The sequence below is a fragment of the Myodes glareolus genome, chromosome 4 (assembly GCF_982192425.1).
Source record: "Myodes glareolus chromosome 4, mMyoGla1.1, whole genome shotgun sequence".
Taxonomy (NCBI): Eukaryota; Metazoa; Chordata; class Mammalia; order Rodentia; family Cricetidae; genus Myodes; species Myodes glareolus.
The window spans coordinates 22464459-22488526 of record NC_142029.1 but is presented as its reverse complement, the minus strand read 5'-3'; the positions used below and the strand labels follow the sequence as shown (position 1 = coordinate 22488526).

General features: G+C 51.7%; 1 protein-coding gene across 2 annotated transcripts in view; it reads left to right on the top strand.

Moving 5' to 3' along the window:
* The window catches only part of Smad3 (SMAD family member 3), a 112097-nt gene extending 93424 nt beyond the window's left edge, over positions 1-18673 (top strand). For both annotated transcript variants that reach the window (XM_087905302.1, XM_087905303.1), the window contains 5 exons: positions 691-741; positions 9753-9965; positions 10668-10805; positions 12707-12851; positions 14861-18673. In XM_087905302.1, coding sequence (XP_087761428.1) covers positions 691-741; positions 9753-9965; positions 10668-10805; positions 12707-12851; positions 14861-14984 — 671 coding nt within the window. In that variant the 3' untranslated portion in view covers positions 14985-18673. The remainder of the gene's footprint in view (positions 1-690; positions 742-9752; positions 9966-10667; positions 10806-12706; positions 12852-14860) is intronic.
* Positions 18674-24068: the final 5395 nt, after the last annotated feature.

Genomic DNA, 24068 nt, shown 5'->3' with positions numbered 1-24068 from the left:
AAATAACTGCACTCCAAAGCGCGCGGGAACAAAGGCGGGTAGGATGGGGCCCTGTGGAAAGGCCGCCACTGGCTTTCTTTGAAGACTGGTGTGTGTACGTGTGTGTGTGTGTGTGTGTGTGTGTGTGTGTGTGTGTATGCGTGATTTTTCTTGGTAGCCGGGGCAGAAAGAAGATCAGAGTGTGAATTAGGTAGAATTAGACTTCATGTGCCCTCTCCTGCCTTGCACAAAGTATCAAGTCAGTTGCTGAGTTTCAGGATTTCTGAGGCAGGTCTGTGAATTTCCTGAGGTGATCCCAGGTACCTTAGAGCTAGACTGTGGAGTTGGGCAGTGTGGGAGGGAGAGAGGGAGACTTCCCCTCCACAGTACCGGGCTGTGCAGCGCGGGAATGTGTATCTTTACCCTTGTATTTCCTCAGGATAGTCAGCCGTCCCTGAGGGCAGGTGTGTGCACTGGCCTAGCCAAGCCCACCACGGCCTGTGCTGGAGGGGCCCTTTAAGGCTGGTTACTCAATCCACCCGTTCCACAGCGAGGGCAACATGCCTAGATGTGTGGCAGGGAGTGTAAGAGGCCAGGCCAAGGCTGGGCTGCTTAAGGTTTGGTCCAGGGTTTCCTTATGGCATGGTGAGGGATCCTGTCTTGACTGTAGAGTACTCCAACAACATCTTACAACTGTGTATCACCTTGCAGGCTCTCCAAACCTATCCCCGAATCCGATGTCCCCAGCACACAATAACTTGGGTGAGTATTCATCAGTAAGGTGGGGGCCGTCCCACTCCTGGCTGTAGCTCAGCTGATTGCCTCAGTGGGAAGGGACAGTGAAGGTGAGCCCTGCCCCCTCTGTCACCACCAGCCCAGCTTAACCCACGGGGTTTCTGGTTACAGTGATCCTGGGGTCACCTCAGAACAGGGAAACCCGAGATCAGTGGTGTCAGGAAAGACAGCCTATGCTGGGGTTCATGTTTCCCCTGGGCGGCATTCAGTCGTGAGTGAACAAAATCTCCCAGACCTCAGGCCCAGGAGACAGGGGCCTCAGTCAGCCAAACGCATGTGTGTGGCTTGGGGCAAAGCCACAGGCAGCTGCCCAGACTCAGCCCCCAGCTCCCAGAAGCTTGTTTCAGACACATGGTGGGATTTCAGCTGAGTTTATCATCTCATAATAACTTGTTATTAAAGCAGCAACATATAAGGAATTTGGGAAGAACGCAATGTGCCCACGATCGCACTGCCTAGCACAACTGTTTTATCATGGTCTGTCTGGTGTTTGTGGGGCAGTGTATACGTGTGTGCAGTGCCATTGAAACCATGGCCCGTCTGGTCCTCTACAAATGTGTTTCTCCATTTGGATGTCTTGATTATCACTGTACTATCTCACGATGTTTCTATCAGCTGACCCCACTGTTCCCACAACAATCTTCAGCTGTTGGACGCAGGTCAGCGTTCTGAGGGTCACCCTGCCAGCCTGCCAGCATCCTACCAGCGTGGGGGAGGGAGACTCTTCAGGAGTCCTTGGGGCTAGAAATGGTAGAAGGGCTCAAAACAGATGAGATGTCTGAGTTTTTATCAAAGGTAGCTTTGGATATTCTGGTCTGTAGTTTGGGTTCATTGGGGCAGGGCTGGGGTTAAGGCTGGCACTTGCTTTGTGGCCCAGGAAAAGCAGTTGATCGTGGTGGAATACTTTGGAACAGAGCACACTGGACAGGCTGGTGTGTGCATTTATTTGTTTTGAGACCTTGGCCGATAGTGTTGGAGAAAACTCCTCATTCGGAATACTGGGAAACACGTAAAGAGCCTTTGAAAAGTGCCGACGGGTGGGCGGAGCAAAACATGACTTTGAGATACAGCTTAAATCTTTGGAGTATAATCTCAAGGGGCATGACTGAGGGAAGGTCACATTCCTGATAGTGGAGGCCTGAGTTATTGAAAACAAACAAAGACTAGATGCCACTAAAGGCCGATTAGGAGCGTCCAGCTTTGGGGATGAGCTGCTTTAGATTTATTTCTGGAGCCATTTCACCTTAAGAGTCCAGGCAGGTGCCACTGGGAAAACCATCAAGGTCACAGACCCGTCTGACAGTGGCAGCGGCTTCAGGCCAGAATTTTCTGACTTAGGATCCCTCATGTGCATTTAAATCAGTGACCTGGGGGTGCAGGCTGGAAGGAGGATGAGCAAGGGCAGAGTAATGACGGGGCGAGTGTTTCCTTGGGGGCCTTTCGGGGTACCCCGAGGGCTGGTCTTCATAACCATAAGCGGAAGCACGGTCACTTTTCATGTCACAGCTTGGGAGAGCCTGTGCTCTGCTGAGCCGTACAGCCATCAGACAGAGAAACTGACTTTGAATCTTGGTTTCCTTGATCCATACCCCGTGTAGATGCTAGGATCTGGGGCAGTCATTCTCAACACTTCTAATGCTGTGGCCCTATAATATCGTTCGCCATGTTGTAACCCCTAGCCATAAAATTATCTGTTTCTACTGTATAATTGTAATTTATACAATTATAAATCGTAATGTAAATATTGTTATGAATCGTAATGTAAATATTGGTGTTTCCTGATAGTCTCAGGTGACCCCCTGTGAAAGGGTTGTTTGACCCCTCCCCATCAAGGGGGTTGAGACCCATGGGTCTAGAGCCATGCTGGGAACATGGTCACAACATGACCACAACTGTATTTCCCTATGGAGCTGAGGGAGCAGGCATAGAGACGGGGACTATGCCCAAGAGGAAGCCATATGCAATGAGCTGGGCAGACTCAGCCCAGACTCACCTTGGGCCAGGTGGACATTGGAAAGTAGAACGCGATGAGGGACATTGCAGTTGGAGGAGCAGGTGTGCTCCAAGGAAGTCACCAATGTGGTCATCAGCTAGCAGGAAGGGCAGGGGCAAGGTACAGCTGAGTCTTGAATGCAACGTCACTCTACTCCCCCCACCCCCGCCCTCCCAGCAGGAGGTTGCGGGTATGCTGGAGGGGTTGTGGTGAGATCCTAATAACAGCATCATAGAGGAAATCTGACCTCTATATAGAGTATAAATTTGATGAGACATTCCGGGAGGAAAACCAGGAAGAAACCCAAGTAGTTGGTGGGCGTCCTAAGGGAAGCTAAGGTTCACACGCTAGAGAAATAGGAAAGACCGTTTCAAGAAGTGGCTGTGGGCCTGTGCGCACAGGACAGGGACCATAAGGAGGCCTGCCCTGAAGAGGTGTGGTGGGCCTGGAGAGAACTGGCAGAGGTCGCTATGCTCTGAAACCTCCCTGGGAAGTCAGGGAGGCGGGGGCCCAAGGCACGAAGTTGTAACCATTGCTTCGTGTTTGCTGTTAGTCCAAGGCATTGCTATAGAGCACATTGTACCTATGTGAAGCCCCACCCACCCCCAAGTTCTATGGTGAGTAGCGTAGCAAGACCTCCAAGAAGCCTATAGGAAGGAGTCTGGTCCATCTCCTGTTCTTCCCACAAAGATGGCTGGCTGCTGGCTTCTTCTTTCCCTTACCCAGCAAATCCATTCAGGAATGCCACTGAAGGCATGGCTGACATCATGGGAGTGGATAGACGGGGTAGAGAGAAGGCCCTGGCCAGGAGAGAGCCAGAGACACAGGCAGAAGGGGACACTGGGGACAGAAGACAAGAGCCTGAGGCCAGGAGGAGAATAGGGTTATGGGCACAGTGGCCAGGAGATAGAGGCCGTGAAGGCCAGGGACAGCAGAGGAGACTTCTCAGGAGGGCAAAATGAGATGTCAGAAGAGCTGAGGAGGGGCATCAGGAGTTTGGGAGCAACCTTCACCGAACAGTCGGAGGTGTGTGGTGCAGGAGAGCCGTAGGCTGAAGGGCACACGGAAGGGGGCTGTTGAGGTAGCAAATGCCGCACCCTTTGTGATTGGTGACTAGGTACCCCAAACTGCACGATGGAGATCAGAACACCGAGAGTGTTGTCTTAGTTAGGGTTATCATTTCTGCGATGAAACCATGACCAGAAGGCAGGTTGGGGAGAAGGGGTTTGTTTGGCTAATACGTCCACATCATAGTCCATCACTCAGGGAAGTTAGGACAGGAATTCAAACAGGGCAGGAGCCTGGAGACAGGAGCGGATGCAGAGGCCATGTAGGGGCACTAGCTTGGGTTATTCCTCATGGCTTGCTCAGCCTGCTTTCTTAGAGAACCCAGGACTACCAGCCCAATGATGGTCGCACCCACAATGGGCTGGGCCCTCTCACACCCATCGCTAAGAAAGAAAATGCTCTACAGGCTTGTCCACAGCCTGCTCTTCTGGAGACATTTTCTCAGCTGAGGTTCTCTTCTCTCAGACGACTATAGCTTATGTCTAGCTGATGTCATTCTAGCCAGCACAGTGCTTTCTAGAAAAAGATGGGGACATCTCAAGATTACAGGTATGTCTTTTAAAGAACTTGTTATGAAATTATTATGCAGAGAAAGTGTACAACATCTGGTTATGTCTTTCATTTTCTTCCCTACTCAGGCCCCAGCTCAGGTCTGGGGAAGGATGAGCTGTGCAGTGTCAGCAGTGCAGTGACCTGGGTGACAAGGCCCAAAGGCGTGACTGAGCCCCAGTGGGGCATGGTGCTCAGAGGCTAACCCTGGGGAACCCCTGGGCCCTTTGTTTGGCAGAGCAGGGCCTGTGAGCTGGGCATGTTTCTGTTCAGACACATCATGCTGGGTGGGTCACCTGAAATTTCCCAAGTGTCTATGTCAGGAAGATAGAGGAAAACAGGGGAAGGAAGCAGCAGGTTAGGGAAAGGTGACAGTTGAATCCCTCTGGTGAGTAAGCTGTTCCCTGTCACAGTGACACATGTAGGGTGTGCCTGGGCTGAAGAAACTGAGGTCCTTGTAAGAGCCCGGGGAAGCAGAGAGCTGAGCGTATTGTAATGGCTTCCTAGAGTGCCCTTGACAGGGTGAGCCTTCCTCTGCTGGGATAGGCCTGGGCTGGGTGGCAGGATCCGAAGCCCACCCTCACCCCTCACCTCCTTGCCCCCTGGAATGACGAGAAGCCAGCAGGATCCATGCTGCCAGACATGGTACTTTTTAAAGGCCAGCTGCAGCCTTCAGTGGCTTATGGAAACACAGGCAGGGGCTTGGGTAAGGGACTTGCTAGGTGCAGCTGTGCACGCATGAGGACCTGAGTTCAGACGCCGAGAACCCATGTAATGCTGGATGTGGGAGCGTGTGTCTGCGCTCCCAGCGCTCCTACAGCAAGACAGGAGGCAGGAACAAGAGACTCCTGGAAGCTCATGAGCCAGCTGAGCAGGAGAGGGGTGGGGACTGGCATCTGAGACACACACACCAAACAGGATGGTAGGAAATCAGCTGCCACAGGGGGTCTAGATTTCAGCCCCTGCTGTTTGTCTGATTTAGCAAACTTGTCTGAGGTCAGAGCAGCTTCTGTTCCTTCTACGTACATCCTAGTTCAACCTGGGAGGCAGGGTGGAGTGAGGATCCAGGTGCTGGGGCCACCGAGGGCCAACGGCCCTAGCCCAGGAGAAGGTGCCCTAGTAGCTGGGAATGAATTACTTTGCATGAGGGGAATGTCTCATGTCATCGGTACCGGCCCTTACAGGTCAAGGTCATACAGATGGGGAAGATGGGAACAGACTCTCCAGTGGAAGCAAACAGCTAAGGAAGAGACAGCCAGAAGAGCTATGGGGTCGGATGGTGGAATCTTCAGGGCCGAGGCAGAGTCACCCTTCGTGGGTTAGGAGGGCCCAGACTAGCTGGGCCATCTCTGCTCTGACCTCAAGTCCTGTGGTACCCACCATACAGACCTTTACCCATTGCCTGCCTAAGGTTCAGAGAAAGCTGGCGTGCCCCTCTCCTCCCCTCTGCTTCTGCCGACTGGAATCTTTTGCACATGTTTTTAATAGGCACCCCTTAATCCAAGTGTCGCCTTCTGGGTTTTATTCTGTTTTCTTTTCCTTAAACAAAACACAGAGTCTGTGCCAGCTTGGAATGGGGCTCAGAACTGAAGCCAGCCAATGCGTTAGGCTGGCCAAGAGCCAGCGGAGAATTGAGTGCCCCATGCCAGTTGAGAAGCCTGGCTGACACCATGCTGGTCGAGGTGGCGGCCCTGATGGCTAGTGCGGAGGTTTCGTGTCTTCAACACCTCTGCTCTGGGAAGAGGTTAGCAGGGACTGGGCTGAATGGAGTCAAGGTCTTCTCTCACATCCCAGGTGTGTGGAAGCCTTGCTCTGGCAGAGCAAACCCGTATTCCTTGGGGCATCATCCACGGGGCCCCCAATCTCCTGCAGTCTTGCTGCCAGGGGGGCCTTTAAACAGCAGCTCTTTGGGGCCTCTGTAAACCACTTCTGCACTTGTTGGGGGACTTTGGAACCTGGGGTGTTCTCACTCGGGGAGAATTGCATGGTGGCTGGAGCAGCTAAGCCCATGTTGGCTAGATCGTGAAGCACAGTTTGTCCAAACCTTGGTAGATCAGGAAGCAGAGCATGGAACCAGAACTCAGGGCAGGCTGTAACCCTCCCGGCCTGCATCCAGGGACCTACATCTGCCAGCTTGGCCCTGTATCCCAGAGGTTTCATAACCTCCTTAGACAGCAGCACCAGCTAGGGACCAAGTATTCAACTGGAGGAGCCTAGGGGGCACATTTTAGGCCCAAACCTTAACAACTCTGTTACCTTTTTGTTTGTTTGTCTAGGAAGGTCATAGTCTCAAGCTGAGCTATCAGTGGCTGCTATCACATACTTCCACCAGCCATGGCTCTTGTCTCTCCAGAGTCCTGACTTTTGCTAGAAAAGATTTGTGTGTGTGTGGGGGGGGGGCTACCATTGCAGGGGGAAATAGTAACTATACTTTTTGCTTTGTACCCGCTGTAGCAAAAGTGCCTGAAGGAAAAAGCCAGGGCTGATAGGTGGGGAGCGAGGGAGAGAGGGAACCAAAGGCACAGCCTTGCAGAGAATTAAAAGGGGGGGATACCCTAGTCAGCCCCGTTTTTGAGCCAGAGAAGACAGGCACCCTTTGAAGTAGCAACCTCTGAGCTGTGCCCTGATGCCATGACACAGCTGCTGTGAGTCCCGATGGCTGGCGTGTCCATCTGAGTCCCAGACTCCCTACTGGAATACTCAGGGTGCCTGGAGGGAGGTATTTAAGGGAGGGAGGGTATAGATCTGCCTGGAAGGGCCGCCTTCCACCCTTCCCAAGGAAGCTTACCCTTCCCCAGAACACTGCTCCCCCAGGTATGACAGACACTCTGGGTGGTGTGCCAGCTTTTGTTTGGATTGGTGGTGTCAGTGTTCCTGGGAACCTTAACACCAACTCTCTTGTGCCTGGACTAAGCCCACGAAATCCTGGGCAGGACTTTGGAATTTGGGGGTGAGGACTTTGTTATACACATTACTAAGGAAGCCAGGGCTGACCTGAACCAGCCAAAACTGCTGCCTCTTTAGGTTGAAACGTGGCAGAAACACAGGGACTAAGATGGCCAGCTTTAGCTATCTTCTAGAACCAGCTTTGATACAGATAAAGAAACAGACCAGAGTGGAAGGTCATGTCCCCAGGGACACACTTCAAGGTAGGTGACCCTGTACCTGGGCAGTAGCAGCTAGCAGCACCAACAGGTCACCTGCCCATTTTAAACTTTGGCTAGCACTGGGCCTTTTTTTTTTTTTTTTAAACAAATTGTCCAAAGCAGCATAGCTCACATTCTAGTGGCTAAATTGTTTAGAATCTAGCTTATCTCATTGGAATGTGGAAGCGTGGAGCAAGGCCAGGACCGGACGTGGCTGATGTGGCTCAGTCCAGCCTCAGGAGCCAGGGGCACAGGCCACAGCTGCTCCTGTCTCATGGCTCCCCTTCTCTGCACAGTAGCTTTGATCTTCTGCTTCCTTCCCCTCGGTCTCTTGCTCAGCCGTGAGAATAGAAGGAGGGGAGGAAGCTTTGCCCTTCTGCATCTGGAAGGTCAAGACAGGACCAGAGTGTTCCCAGGTTCACAGGCAAGGTTATTATCGCTGTTGGTACCATATACTGCTTGCTGCATGCCCACATCTTGAGTTAGCTCAGAGAATCCACCGATAGCTTCAGTGGCTCAGAGGATGCGACCATGGTCAGGGGCGATGTAGAGGCTGACACAGGGAGCATGAGTGAATTATTCTGAGATCTGGTTCAACATAAAGGGCAATGGCTCTCAGTGGGGAGTGCTTCCAACCCCTGGAACACATCTGACAGTGTCTAGGAATGGTTTTTATTGCCAGCACTTGGGAGGATGAGGTAAATATATGCTATTAGTATCCAGTGGCTTGGAGGCTGAGGATGCATTTGACCATCCCATATCTGGACCGCCTTTCTCCCAAGCAGTCATCTGCCCTAGCTTAGGGTATGCTGACCCTGGAGCTGGCTCTGGCAGTGTGCACTATGTGAAGATGGGGGCTGTGTCACCGCCTCACTCTCACAAGAACCATTTGCTTTGCACTGCAGGAGATTGGGGCCACTGTACCACCAGGGGCCACCCAGGCCCTCCCCTGTGGGCGACACAGCATCTGCTGTTCTCTTTGACTTGGGCACTTAGGAGAGACTGAGCACCGATCCCAACAGCTCTCTACGTTAAGAAACTGCCTGGCAGGCAGCAGACAGGATCCTCAGGCCAGTGCTGAGCCATCCCTATTCCCTTCTTACTAGAGCCCCATGCACGGGAGGAGAGGGGACTCTAGGACCTCACAGTCAAGTGAGACAGTCACTTATGGATATTAGCCTGCACGAAGGCCCACAAAATCACCAGGTGGCTGCAGGAACACTTGAGAGTGTTCCAGAGTGGGAGTGTAGGTCTGAGAAGGGTGAGCGGGACTTGAGGCTCCTCCCCAGGGCCAGCAGGGCAGCTACAGTGGGAGGAGCATCTGGAGGTGGTGCCCAGCACATGAAGTCCTGCAGGAGGCTGTAGGCTTCTGAGGGAAGAGCTGACAAAAGCCAGCCTGCTGAGGGGATGCTGTAGAGGTGTATGGGTTGAGGCAGGGCTGTTTTAACTCTACATGGGTCCCAGGACATGGAAGTGGTAAGCTGGGCTACGTGAGAGGACTTGATTCCTTTTGAAGCAGTCCCCAGGAGAGTGTCCTCAGGAGAGAGTCGGCCCTCATGTGGCCAGTCTGCCTTGAGGAGCTCCTAGTCGAGGCTGTCCAACCACAAAAACCCTCAGAGCTACTTTGTGTCCCGTCATCCCAACAGCTGGCAGCTACGTAAGATGGGCCGTGGTTTCTGTTGTGATCCTGATCCTGGTCTGCATGTTCACACACGTGGTGCTGCTGAACTCGTGAGGCCACTGTGGCTGTGCCATTACAGATGACAGATGAACAAATTGCTGCCCCTCAGGCCAAGTGGCACCAAAGCAAAAGCCCCATGGGAGGCAGAGATTGACGTGCTCCTTTGAGGATCTCAGGAGACTGGGAGGTGACTTTTGTAGGTGACATGGCCCCATACCACATCCAAAGCATACTTAGGGTTGCTCATAGTGCTGGGCATGGTGCTGGCTGGTCCTGACCTCTTTTGTGTCTGGGCTAGCCTGTCTCCAAAGGCTGCTTTTGTTCACTGGAAGGCTAGACCCTATGGAGTAGGGTGTGTGTGGGCCCAAAAGAAAAGGACCCAGTATCGCTTCCCTTAGAGTCTGGCAGGGTCTCCCTCAGACCCTGAGGACCTTAGTCCCTGGTATGGCAATGGAAATTGGGATGACGGGGTAGTGGAGGAGAAAATCTTTCAGAGCTTCTGCAGGTACCCACTGACTCGACACACTCCATGTCTCTGCAGACCTACAGCCAGTGACCTACTGTGAGCCGGCCTTCTGGTGCTCCATCTCCTACTATGAGCTGAACCAGCGAGTTGGGGAGACATTCCACGCCTCACAGCCGTCCATGACAGTGGATGGCTTCACTGATCCCTCCAACTCCGAGCGCTTCTGCCTGGGCCTGCTGTCCAATGTCAACCGGAACGCAGCTGTGGAGCTCACGAGGCGGCACATTGGTAATGGGCCCCCCACGCCCACTGCTGCCTCCTGGGGACACTGAGATCCCCCAGCACCAGGTGCTATGGGACCCAGATGAGAGGAGGTGGGAGTGTGGAGTAGGCAGTGTGTAGTCACCTGAGTATACACACGACGCTGGTCTTCAGGTCCAGCTGTTTTCTTGCACTCTGGGCCTCTCCTAAGCATAAGGGGACATCCCCCACTTGGCAGAGCTCAATGTTTACATAACCGCTGGAGTGCTGAGCCAATTGAAAATTCATTTCTGTCCTTCTGGATTGGATTTAGGTGATGAAGGGAAAGCAACCATGTGAAGCGAGGTCCCTATGGCAAGGGGCCAGAGAGGGCTGATGCCTCAGTAGCACCCTGGCTTCACCAAGGCACTTCTGTGCCCGCTGTGGGGGGAGGGGACTAGAGCAGTGGGGTGGCAGCAGCTGTCCTCACCAGGCACTGTGGCAGTCGCCACTGAGGTAGGTGATTACCGCTCTCCTCTAGACAGGGGCTCAGGCCTGGGACTGGGTACAGGCTCCTTCCCAGGCCACCTATTTCAGCTGCTTTAGGAACCCCGAGCTGCCCGTCACATTCTCCCACTTGGTTTTGGGCTGGGCTCTGGGCTCCTCTTATCGGGAGCATACCCCCTCCCCAGCTAGCCTTGTCGCCCTGTGGGTCGGCCTCTCTGACCCAGTGTGTCTTGCCTTCCCTAGGGAGAGGCGTGCGGCTCTACTACATTGGAGGGGAGGTCTTTGCGGAGTGCCTCAGCGACAGCGCTATTTTTGTTCAGTCGCCCAACTGCAACCAGCGCTATGGCTGGCACCCTGCCACCGTCTGCAAGATCCCCCCAGGTAAGCCCTGGTTCATGCCTGGGAAGGCTTTTTTTTTTTTTTCCTTTCCTCCACATTGGTGTTTGCATTGTTGACACTCTGTACCAGTCTGTCCTCTTGTACCACGGAAGCTCTCTAACCCAGGGCACCCTCCAACACCCACGGGTGTGCACTGGTGTCTGTCAGGGTCTGTGGCAGGAACAAGAGCAGGGTAAAGAGTGGACGGGGATGCTCCTGCACATTCAAGATGAAGACGGGGAGTGTGACACCGAGGATGCTAAGTCCCAGGCCAGCCGCTGATAGCGAGAAATCGGGGAGGGCATCCTGGAGGAGACATTAGGTGCCAGGAGTGGTGGGGTAAAGTTTGTGAGGGCATGTGGCAGGAAGGACACCGCAACAAGGGCATAGAAACGGAGGGCGGGACACTGGCTGGAGGTGCCGTGGAAGGCAGATGTTTAAAAGGCTTTCTGAGCCTTGGGTGAAGGGAGAAAGTTTGGGGTTTATTCTGGGGAGTTGACAGTTTTCTGAGGATGTCTCCTGGACCCCATGAATGTCCAGGCTTGGACTCCACAACAGCAGAAAGCCAAAGCACTCCTCATACATATAGCACGTGGCCTATGTCAGGCCATTGCTTGAGACAAGTGTAGTTAGCTCCTTTTCCCGTTTGTGCTTAGTATGTGACCGTGGAGTGGTGGGTTGTGGCCGGGTAAACCAAAGAACGCCGAGAATTTCATCCAGGAATGGAGCTCTGCGTTGGCAGCTTTTGTGGTTTCATTCACAAAACACACTCACTTCTCTGAACTCACGTTTTCTCTCCAGCAGCCCCCGTGGCTTGAAGAAAGGCTAGGGAGAAAATTCAGAGCGAGCCGGGCATCTAAGTCTCAGAGCTGGGAAGAAGCCACGGCAGGCCTGAACCACGGCAGGCCGACTAGTCGGGTGTTCAGTCTGCTGGCTCGGCTGGGGTGCAGCCCTGAGAGGGGGTGTGGACTGTGCCTTGTTCTACCCACCTCCCCTGGGAGCATGCAGGGGTGGAGGTGGAAGCTGGGTGGTATTCCCAGACTCTTGCCTACCCTGCTCCACCTCCATCCCTGAAGGCTGAGGGGTCTCTGGTAGTGTCCTGTCAGCTTAGGAACTGTCAGGATGACCAACCACCCCGCTACCCACGCCAGACACACCAGGTCACAAGGAGAGGCAGAGCAGAGTCACACAGCAGACAGGGTCTCTGCTGGTTTTCTGGTTCCTGGGCATGGACCTTGGTGTTTATTTTCTAGGTCATGCACCCTTGGCACTTGGGTAGTAGGATTTCAAACAAGGTTTATTTTCAGTATATCTGTGTCTCTAGCTGTATCTTGGAGAATTAGGTACATTGTTGTTGTCGCGTTGGCCCAAGCTTGAATGGAGAGGTCACCATGTGACTCAGCTCTCTTCCTCCACCCCAGCATGAGGCAGGGCCATCAGAGGAGCCTGGAGGAGGGTACTTTTCGACTGGAAAGAGTATCCATCTTTGTGTCAGTAGGCCCCACACCCACCTTGCTGCCCATGCCCTGCTGCTATACCAATGAAGGAGCACATGTGCCCAGGTGGCTACACCACAAGGCATTGGCCACCAGGCTCAGGTTCCTTGCCTCTCTGAACCAGAGAGTCCTGCCTCGGCCTCTCCAGACGATCCCTGTGTCACCCAAGCCCAATTCCAGGCTTCCTTTTTAGCATTTGCATCCCCAGAACTGATGAAGGTGCCCCTTGCATGTGCATCTCCCTGCTAGGGGTATGCAGATCAAGTGTAGGAATGGAGAAGGCCCATCCTTCCATGAGCACAGAGCAGGTGGCCACTGAGTGGAGCGACCGTTCGTCACTTGAGGCGAGTGAATCGAGTCACTTGGGCGGGCCCAGGATTGCTTTCTCTGACCATCTGTGCTTGGCAGGCTGCAACCTGAAGATCTTCAATAACCAGGAATTCGCTGCCCTCCTGGCTCAGTCTGTCAACCAGGGCTTTGAGGCCGTCTACCAGTTGACTCGCATGTGCACCATCAGAATGAGCTTCGTCAAAGGCTGGGGAGCCGAGTACAGGTCAGTGATTGAGCTGCTTTTAGCAGGTGTTGGGGAGGATTCAATTCCAAGCCATTGGTCTAGGTCCTCAGGGATCAGGGAGGCCAGGCGTGGTGGTCAGGTACGGTGGCATAGCCTTTGCCTGGCCCAACACTTCTCAAGCTTGGTCAGCATTTCCAGGCTCAGTGTGGGGACACTGGAATTATAGAGATGTAGGAACTAAAGCCTATGGAGAGAAAAGAACATGCATTAAGTGGAAAAGACAAAGGCATGTTCCATCCTGGCCTCTCCTGTGTTTTCAGTCTCTCTGGGGACAGACTCTCAGGGCGACTGTCTCCCTGACCACTATTAAACTCAACAAATGAGGAGATTTGAGTGTTTATAAAGAACAGCTTATTAAAAAAAAAATTACAGTTAGCACTTAAAACATGGCACCAGTAATAGCCAGGCCTACCTGGTCTACTCACGAGGCCCTCAGACCGTCTAGACTTGGGTTAATGAGAATCTAGTCTCCTTTCCCCATAGCGGACAGGAACATTCTCGGAGGCAGGGCCACATGCCCTTCTGTTCCATGCCTCCTCCCCAGCCCCCAAAGCAGACAGACACAGAGGTACCCACATATTAGCTGCAGCCAGCGCCTTGCGAGTTCCTCACCCCTTCTCTTCATTTTTCCAGATGTTTGGAATCAGTTTTGTTTTGCAATCATTCTGCACCCTAGCCAAACCCATTTCAATATTGGCTCCAGGCCACCATGCGTAATGAAATCCCGATGAGCATGACTTATGGAAAGTCGGACTCTCGGCAGAGGATGGAGGTCAAATCCACCTTCTCTGTTTAGCTTCAGAGCTGCTGTTCTTCCGGGGATGCCTCATGGTGCCAGTGAGCCAAGCACTCTGGGCCTTTAATCTGGAACCCAGGGAGGGTGCGGAAGAACTTCCAGCCATGTTCTGATGACCCAGCCCAAAGGTCTGGCTGGAGAACTGCCTGAGCCAACCTTTCAGTCCAGGATTTAGATCATTTAGGGAATGCGAGTGAAAGGTTAGAAAACTAATTCTTTAGTGCAAAATCCCCAAGGCAAAGAACTGGGAGGCCCACGGTCTTCAGGCAGACACCCCACGCTGAGTGTGACTCTCCTTAACTATTCAGGCAAAGCACTTGAGGATCAAAGAGGGGGATTCTCAGGATAGTGGCCCTGGATGTGCTGGCAGAAGCCCCTCTCTAGGGCACTGTATCACTATGCAGGGTACCATGCCAGCACACCCCGTCCTACACAGCTCGCTGCGTCACTGCCGCCTGGCAGCATGGCATAGCAGCCTAGTGGCGGGTGCGGCCCCTTCCCAGAACAGACATGCCCTCCTGCATTGTGGGCCAAACAGAGTAAGGTTTCAGCCGGTTTTCTAAAGCAGCTGTAAGTGGGCCCGCATCCCAGTCCTCACCTCCAGCTGGCACCCGCATGTGGCCACAGCAGATAGCCTTTGCTCACTGGAGGCTTCTGGGAGCTTGCCTGCAAGCTGCGTCACCAAGTAGTCTGAATTTAGACAAAGTAAGTGCTCTGGAGGAAAAGAAATGTGTGGTGTGCCTTGGTTTTTCCAGTAATTGTTCCCCGGCTAGCTCTGCTGGTAAGATTTTCCAAAATAAGCTGTAGATGGGATTATAGCAGCACACTGGGGCCTGAAGCATGTGGGCTGTCAGTGCTTTGTAAAAACACCCTCCTTCAGACAGACTGGCCCAGATTTGGGGAGGGGCTGCAGGGGCAGAGCTGGGAGCCAGGGAGACCTTCATTCAGGCAGGCCATACATGGGGGCCTGCCATAGTCCTCCTTTAACTCTGAGACCCTCTCCCTCCAGCAGAACCTGACTTACTGAAAGCTCTCCTTGGTTGGAGGAGTTGGCCGCATTATTATTGGTACACCTCTTGGCAGTATCTAGCATGAAGAGATCTCTGGTTTGAGGTGGCAAAAAGCAGTGTCCTGACTTACATGTGTCCTTCTGGACATTTTAAAATCTCTCATCTCTCCCCTCTTTCTGCAGAAGACAGACAGTGACCAGTACCCCCTGTTGGATCGAGCTGCACCTGAATGGGCCCTTGCAGTGGCTGGACAAGGTCCTCACCCAGATGGGCTCCCCCAGTATCCGCTGTTCCAGTGTGTCTTAGAGATACTGGGAGTGGAGGGAGTGGGCAGGGGAGGGTGGGCTTGGGGAAAATGGTCTTGGAAGAGAACTCCATCCAACTTGTTCTTGTGAAAGAAGACAACAAATTTCTCTCAACTAAGGCACCAACCTGTTTCTGAAACCACAAAAAAAAAAAAGAAAAAGAAAAATCCCAGGGATGACTTTATGAACAGCTGTCTGCTGCACACGTGTGCCCCAGTTTGAAGCCCAAATCATGGCTCCTAATCTGGTGGCTTGAGCTAACAGGTGGCGTGTCACCACCTGACTCCTTGTTTAATGTCAGAGAGCTGGGATGTGCCTGGGATGTGTCAAAGAGGGAAGTGCCTTTCTCAAGGGCTGGAGTGTACCTTTGGAAGAGCAGCCTGGCTTTCAGAATCATGAATAAAAACTTCAGTGGAGCATGCCCTGTGCACCACTTCCACACAGAGGGTGTACCTGGTGAACCGGAGGACCTACAGTGGCACTTTCCCAGAATGCAGATGGGAACATGCCAGTGGGTAAAGCTGGGGAGAGCCATTTCTTCATTGTCCCTTCTCCCTTGGAAGGACCTGCTGAAGCTCTGCGTGTATTGGGATGTATAGTTGTTATCAGTGCTCTCACAGAGACACAGATGTCGTCCAAGTGTTCTCAGAAAGCAGAGAGGGCAGCGGTGGAGCGCATGTGTCTCTCTGAAAGCTGGCACTGTATTCTGATGCATATGGTGTGCTGGTTTATGGAGCCAGTCGCATTAATGAAGTCACCTAGCAGAGGCTCTTTGTCTTCTGTCTTATAAAACAATGCTGGGTGTGATTGACTGGAAGACCAGAGTGGACCCACCAACTGCTGCTTGCCCTGAGGTTTGGAAGCCAATTCACCAGAAGGTAAGACATCCCCAGGCAATCCGACAGGGGCAAATGAAAAGGGCGATCACAATTATTTTACACCTTGGGGAATTGCAGGCTTAGCGCAGAGAGGCCTGTCATCTTCACTCTGGGATGTAAGACTCCCCAGCTTTGGGAAAGGACTGTCACCAAAAACTGCTGCAGTGATATTGTGCAGTGAGCACTGTTCCTGGTGGCCATGACAGAGAAAACGAGTATAAATTACTTCAACTGGAAAAAAGAAAGAGTCCCTTTCCTTGCTTTTTTAGAACACAGCACACAGGATCGCCACCTGCAATTGGTACTTTCTTCCTGGCTGCTGTTTCTGTTGTGAAATGACGATCCACATTTTTGTATGGATTTCCTGTGGAAGTCCTGTCTTGTTCCAGAAGGGAAGGAAGTGCACCCTCCGATATGACCAATCTTCTGATGCCCCAGAGTCTCTGGGGCACATTCTGCTGTCTCTCCTGCAGGCTCCTATGGCCCCTGAAGCTCTGGGCAAGATGTTTCCCAAGCCTTCTTCAGACACAAGAAGCCCATGAGCATCTTCTCCGCAGGCTGCTGCTACAGAACCCAAAGGCAGTCCTGAATGCCTCCTATCCTGAGGGCACAGACAGTGGGTGTGAACACTGTGCCAGACTTGAGACGGTCTGTGGACTGCTGCTTCAGACACAGGAAGTCCTTGGAACTGCCTGCATGTCACCCAAGTTCTGAGTCTGGCCTAGCACAAGGATGTTCTGATGTGGCGTCTACTGAAGCCATAGGCGGTGGTTTGTAGGGACCTGCCTTGTCTACTTGCTGCCCAGTCCCTAGGGGCTTTCTGTGGCCCATCGTCATCCCCTAGGTGCCTGGCTGGAGAAGAGCTCCACACAGCACGAATGGAGTCATCCCACAGCCTGTTCTGTGTTTGGAAAATGCACGAGAGCCTGCAGTGCTCAGCTGATGGCTACTCTGATTGCTGCTCCTGGGAGGCACAAAGTTGAGAGTATCTTTTTTTTTTTCTCTTCTTGCCGAAGGTTACTTCCTTGGCCCCCTTGCTTTACTGGCCAGTCGCTAGAGAAGGATATACAAGAAAATTCTAGGCAAGTTCTCTCTGCATCCTGGAAAATAAAAGGCTTTGGAATCTAGAAAATGCCACTCCATCATCGAGAACACAGGTCCTTTGGGTACGAGTAATCTAAGTGTCCTCCCAAGTTAGTTTTCCATCTTGTCTTGTAAGAACAGCATTTCTACTTCTAGAGGACAGCGGGAAGTCGGGAGGAAAGCAGTGTAGCTGGCGTGGTGGCCTTTGAAGTGTGGCTCCTTCAGGTGACCTGACTGCATGTGCTGTGCCAGCCTTGGGTTTCTGCTGACACTGACCACATGGCTGGCACTAGGCAGAGATCCTCCTCTTCAGCACCCCAGAGAGCTAACTTTGTAACCTGCTCCTCCAACTTCACTCAGTGCGTGTGCAGGTAGCCCAGCCGTGTGGATTACAGGCGTGTGCTGGCATGTCATCGCAGCTGGCCACCTGCCAGGCCTGTAGAAGACCTGGCATTTTGAGAAAAGCCTGGAGTGGACAGCAGGGACTGAGGAAGAACATAGGGAGGGCAAGGCTGCTGGCAGACTTCTCCACTGTCCTGAGAGTGTGCTGTATTATTTTTATTGTCAGTGATTCTTTGCCTACCCATTAATGTATTGAAATGAGCCGCGGTGCTTCCGGGTGCTGTGGTCTTGCTCTTCTCCCACTTGCTTCTCAGAGATGGGATATATTCCAGGGCTTGATGTCTTCACTCAGACCACAAAAAGGTTTTAAGTAGTGTGTGTAGTCACACATGAGTCAAGCCTGAGTTGTCTGAGGCAAAGGCAAATATCCGACTTCATTCTTAAGCCCCAAGCCGCCATTTCTGATTTTTTTCTTTTTTAAGTCCCTGAGAGGCTGGAAAGGTGCCTGCACCAGAAGGGACACAGCCACAGCACTGCACTGTATTTCTGTGTGACCAAGTGGCTAGATGTATGTGCCTTTACATTAGCCGGAGCCTGGTCGGAGCTCACTTGTATTTCCTATGAGTGGCATCAGTGTTCCGGTCACTTGGCCTCTTTAAGTAGTGGTCTTTACTTAAAGTTCAGCAACTTTCCAGGATGTGGGTCAAGCATGAAGATGTGCACTGCTCACAGGGGTACTGGACTGAGAGGAACATGTTGATGCATGGCTATCACCTTCGAAACAGCCCCTGCAGCTGGCTCATGTTAAGACAAAAGTGATGTTTAGCATTCTGCTGTTTGCATATTTATGTAACAATTCCTTAAAGCCATTCAGATGGATAGGTATTTAATTTTTTAAAGACCGTTGTGAAGGTCTCTCCCCCAGGACAGTGACTGGCAGAGCTGGAACACGGATGGAGGCTGAAGTGGCTTTTTTGGCTCCCGATCCACAAACGTCAGACCAGACTGGGTCAACAAGTGGTGGCACGCGAGAACAGGCCCTCAAGAGCATTCTTCTGCACTGAGGCGCCTCCCTTCTGGGAGTGAAAACTTCACACAGAAATTGGAGCCATCTTTATCCCAGAAGCCTTTGCTGTTGCCAGGGCAGGTGAGCTGCTGTGGACTCTCGTGTGGGGATGCCTGGAGGCTGAGGTTACTGTCACTATTCAGCCATCCAGGCCTTTAGTATCTTTGTAAAAAGCATGTATTTATAGTGTTTTAGATTTTTCTAACTTTTGTATCTTACAGCATTGTACCCCAATGTTAAAGAGCCGTGTCCCCTCTTCTTATAAGCGCCCTTCTAATAAACTTTTCACTGTAAAGCTCCTGGGGCAGGAGCGTAGTCTCATTCCTGCTGCTGTCTCTGGATAGAGGGACTTAAAAGGGAGCCCTGGTGAGGTCTTGGGGGCTTCAGAACTCAGCAAACACAAATACTACAACTCTGTGCCTGACCCCACTGCCATGGTCTTCCAGGAATACCTGCCCTCGCTTCCTCATCAAAGGACCACACAGGACCAGCAGGAGTCCCTAGGTCCCCCAGATATGACACAAGTTTCACAGATACATACCCCTCCATCCCCCCTCTGCACCAAGGCCTTTGGCAAGTGACTGCAGGCCACTACCCCAGTCTCCAGCCAGACCTCCCCAAGCTGTCCTCTGCCATAGTGTCACTGTGTCCCCCATGCCACTATATCTTCACAGACACACACAAGAATTACAAGAGGCAGGCGGATCTCTTGTGAGTTCAAGGCCAGCTTGACCTACAAGAGCTAGTTCCAGAACAGACTCCAAAGCTACAGAGACCCCCCCCTCCCAAAAAAGAAAGACAAGGAACCCTGTAAACTCCTGAGATGTCACTGAATCCTAAATTCAAAACGAATGGGACATCAGCTTCAGGAGATGTACCAAAATACCAAAGACTAAAGCACAACCAGGACAGAGGTGGCCCTGCACCCTTCAGGGAGCCCCTTCCATCTGCCCTAAGGACCTCCTGAATCCAAGGAGCCGCTTTAGGCAGACCTCCACGAGCCACCTCAAATCCCCACCTTAAGGGTAACTCCTTGGCCCATTCCCCCACCATGCCCCCACCCCAGCTCCCGCCAGACTTGGTTGGAGATTGTTTTTCAATACTTAGCTGGATGGGCCTGTACCCCAGTCTGCTCCTTGGGCTAGAACTTAGTTACAGCGATTCTTGAGAAATGACACATGGATCCACCTTCCCCATCCTTCAGCCCCTCAGCAGCTCCTTGTGTTTCTTTGCCCCATCCCTCACCTCCTTGCTGAGGCTACAGTTGAACAACCCTCCCCTTTGGAAAGGCCCTGCCCCCTCAGCCTTCCTAGTTCTCCTTGGATCTGCCCTTTTCCTGAGCTTGCGTCTCCTTTGTTCTCGGGTGTTCCCAGACTATGTGTGTGCTTTTGACGGTCTTCCATGATTTCACTAAGTCTCAGGGTTTCCAGCCACATAAATGCTAGCAACTCCTGTATCAGCCTGAGCTTCCAACTTGGGGACAGAGGTCTGCTGGCTAATCAATTGTTCATGCTCACAATTCAGAAGACAGAATTACAGAAATGATCATTGCAGACCATCACTCTGAAAACTACATTGGCAAAAGTTATTGTTCTGAGCTCCCCACCTCTAGCTGCTCTCGAGTCTTCCCAGTCCCTGCTCAGCCCCTGCTCTCACCGCCCTACATGCCAGCTTCTCCTAGCATTTGGACCCCGCCCCAGCACCCTGACTGTTTCGGTTTCCAGCCTGCTCTAACAATTCACACAGTCTGTTAGTCGGAACTGCCCTGGAATGAGATGCCTGAGAGAATAATCTTAGTAATGACACCATTTTGGCTCATGGTCTCAGACCTTTTAGCCCACAGTCATTTGTCCCTGCTGTTGTGGGCCTGTAATGGAAGGATGCAAAGAGAAAGCAAGGGCATGGTCTCGAGGACTGTGGTCAGACCTACCTCAAATATCTCTCCAGTTCCGAACAGTGCCACGAGCCGAGGACATATTTGAACACATGGCTCAAGGGTGGCATTTCAAACCCAACCAACACTGCCCACAGCAAATTCTAAGGTCATTCATTCTATGATACTTGGCCTTCTTCTGTTCCTGCCCAGCTCTCCACTCCTTGCTCTATCTCCAGAGCAGCGGTGGTGGGGCCTATGCGTCACTGTCTCCATGTCTGCCTGTGCTGCTCCTCCTTCCCATACTGTCTACCTTTGACTTGCAGCTTCTCTGACTCACACAGGCCAGCCCGCTGTGCCTGTGCCTTGCAGCTCGGTTCAGCTCTCCTCCAGGAAGCCTTTCAGGATCTCTGCCACCAGGCTCCTTCACAGTGTGTTACCTGTGCCTGTCATCCCTCGCAAGAGCCAAGTCCCCTGAGAGGAGGGCTTCCTGTGGCCAGGTATGTGTACCCAGGGCCTCTGGGTTTTGCCTCAGTGCTGTGCCTTCTGCCTCTTTCCACTGCGCTACTTCAGCGCGAGTCTTTTGTGTAACTAAAGGAAAGCCCAAAATCCAGTTCCGGGTCACTCGCTATCACAGCTGTCCCACAACTCTAATTTGTCTCCCTTTAGTTCAGGGACACACATGTGACACAAGGACTACTATCCCGTATCTGTCTACAGCACAACCCTTAGTCATGGTCTGAGTCCACTCAGCCGGACTCCCCCTCCGTGCAGCTGATTAGATATCTGTGCACAAGGTTGCTGCCAGCCTTCTTGGAGTACGCCTGTGGTGGGGCCCTTTCTGTCTGCAGCCTGTGGCATCTGTCCTTCTGAACAGGAAAACTCTTCTCTGCCACCAGCATTTTTCTGATGGGACTGTCCTGGGACTTGCCAATCTCATATCTATACCTCTATTCATGCCATGACTTCCTGGAAGAATCTTTATGTTCTTACTTACCTCTGTGCCCAAATTCTTTATTCCTTTTAGCTGGAGTCCAGCATCACTTACCTGATTCTCACAGCATGACCCAGGAGTGTCAGTATCACCTAAGATGTTAAAAATGAGACTTTTCAGGTCCCACCATACACCAGCTTCACCAGGAACAGGGTGGAGCCTCTCAGGTGATTCTGAATGGGCTCACATTTGCAAACGACTACAGTATAGGCTGCCTGCAACCAACCCTCTTCCCATCTGCTTGGCCTTCTGTCATCTGTGACTTCGTCTTGCTTGTCTCTGGGCTCCACGAGAAAAGAAACTTCATTCATAAGACTGACTCCTCCTCGTCCTTGCTCATTCTGGTTCTGGCACCAGCAGAGTCACAGGCCATGCTGGCTGGTTCCTGAGTCTTTGTTTCGGCCTCAGCAGGGCAGAAAGACAAATTTGAGGCCACCAAACTGTGCTAATGATGAATGCCTGGAGATTTCCAGGGGTGGGTCATTGATACAGTCCACATCCTTGAACTTAGGGTTAAATCAATGTCTCTTCCAACCAACACTTATTTTCATAAAGCACAGCACCTGAGCATTAATGAGCCTACATCTTTGTAGCATGAAAGTCACCTGGCTGGTAACAGAAGCACAAAAGCCATGATGGTCGCCACTTTTACAAGCTCGGTAGGGAGGATTCTGGTTAGCAAGCTGAGCTTGAGTGTCTTCATGTGACCTTCTCTGCTGCTCAGGTTCTTGATGGCAAGGAAGGGACACATGAGCCACCAACAGTGCACACGTGGGTGCTGCACACTTGTCATCCCAGCTCTCAGGAGCCTGAGGCAAGGCGATTGAGAGTGCAAGGCCAGTCTGAGCCACATGGCAAAACTCCATCTCAAAAACAAAACAAAACAAAACAAAGAAAAGGGGACTGAGCAAGATGGCTCAGTAGGTCAAGGTGTTTGCTGTTAAGCCTGACGAGCTGAGTCCACATCTCAAGAACCCAGATGGTGGAAGGAGAGAACAAGCTCCATCAAGCTGTCCTCTGACATACACATTACACAAAGTAGCACCCACATGAACACACATACAAAAGGTAATCCCACACAAAGGTTTTCAGACCACTACCATCACAAAACACAAGCAAGCCTGTATTCCAAAGATACAGTAATAATTTTAAGGCCAGGTTTTGAATTTGTTCTCTTCTTAAAAAGGCTGGAGGGGGGATGGTGAACCATTCAATCAGTAGGACACAGGAATGGGGCTCCCTAACATTCTAAAGAAAGGTGCACATGACTGCTGCTGGTTCATCCCACCATCAGAGGATCAATCCATCCAGAACCAAGAAAGATACTTCTCAACCTACTTCACTCCTAGTAAAAACACAGAGCAGATGCGGGAAACACAAGACTCTGAGTGTGTGTTCCGGGGGTGTGGGGTGGGTAACATCAGCAAACACCAGCAGAGCTGCGCAGAGACTCAAAAGCCCACAGGCCCATCCCGGTTCAGCACACTGGAGAAGGCATCTGCATTTTCTCTCCCTGCAGGACTCAGGTACTATTTGATAATGATCTAATGCTCGATTGTCCCTTGTAGATGGGTGTGTGATGAGCAAATCTGGGTCATCAGAACACTTGCTTAAGCTCTCCTTCAAGCAGAGCACTAATGAACCTTCTGGTTCTCCCCCGACCATTCTAGATATGTTAAATTTAGTTTGCAGTAGCCAACACCCACGCTCAAAATAGTCTTCAGAACCCACATCTTACCCTTCCACCATGATTCTCCTGCTTGCTACAGCATGCCACAGCAGGACAAGAGGCATACCTCATGTCCTCTCAATGGTCATTGTTTGGAGACCATTCCAAGAGCACTGGCTCCCCTTCCAGAGGACCTGGCTTCTGTTCCTAGCACCCACATGGCAGCTCACAGCCATCTGTAAGTCCAGTCCCAGATGGTCCATTGCACCCTTCTGGCCTCCAAAGGCACTGTATACCTGTAGTATACAGAATACAGACATACATGCAGGCAAAATGGCAGAGCATCTTTACCCACAAAAAAAGAATAAATTTTAAAAAGATGATCCCAAGGAACATGACAAAGCATGGCAAAGATGTTTTCCCCCAGCTTTCCACAGTGGGAGGATGACACTGGGCACGTATCTTCCTCATGTATGAACGGTTCCCCAAAAGGCCTGGTACTCTATGATCCCTGTATCACATCCTACATTACTCAGCCATCTAAATGAGCCCAGCTTCCCCCAATCTGCAGTCTCTCTGGGTCAGATGTGGCCAAGTTCTATAAATAGAGAGCAAGCCAGTTGGTTCTGTCAACCTTCTCATACTCTGCCATATTTTAAAATTACAAAAATAGCCATGCCTTCATCACTTTGAAATTATTACATAACATGATTGTCTCAGAGAAGAAAAATTTGACTCTTGTCTCTCTCTAGTTTCCAGAACTCATGGCTCATTAGATTCTGTGATCAATTCTAACAGGCAGACCGTACCTGCCAACAAAAATGTGGGCCTACTATGTACCCAGCATTGTTCTAGAAATGCAGCGGTGTTTAAATCAGAAAGCCAGTCTCTTACCCCCAGTGCACTCTGGAGATCTAACTTACACGCACAAGGCATATTAGAAGATAGCACCTGTTAGCACAGCATCAGCTCAGCAGCTCTGAGCCATCAGTAGCAACTCTGACCCTCAGCATCCCTACAAAACGCCACTATCCCTGACGATCAGCTGAGGTCTCAGAAGCAGGAGCAGACATCACACAGGCAAAGCAGACTCTAAAACATAATTGACAAAACTCCTTAGACACTTTGTGTGCCTACTACAGAGGACACCAGGCTTCCCAGCATAACAATACACATTAGA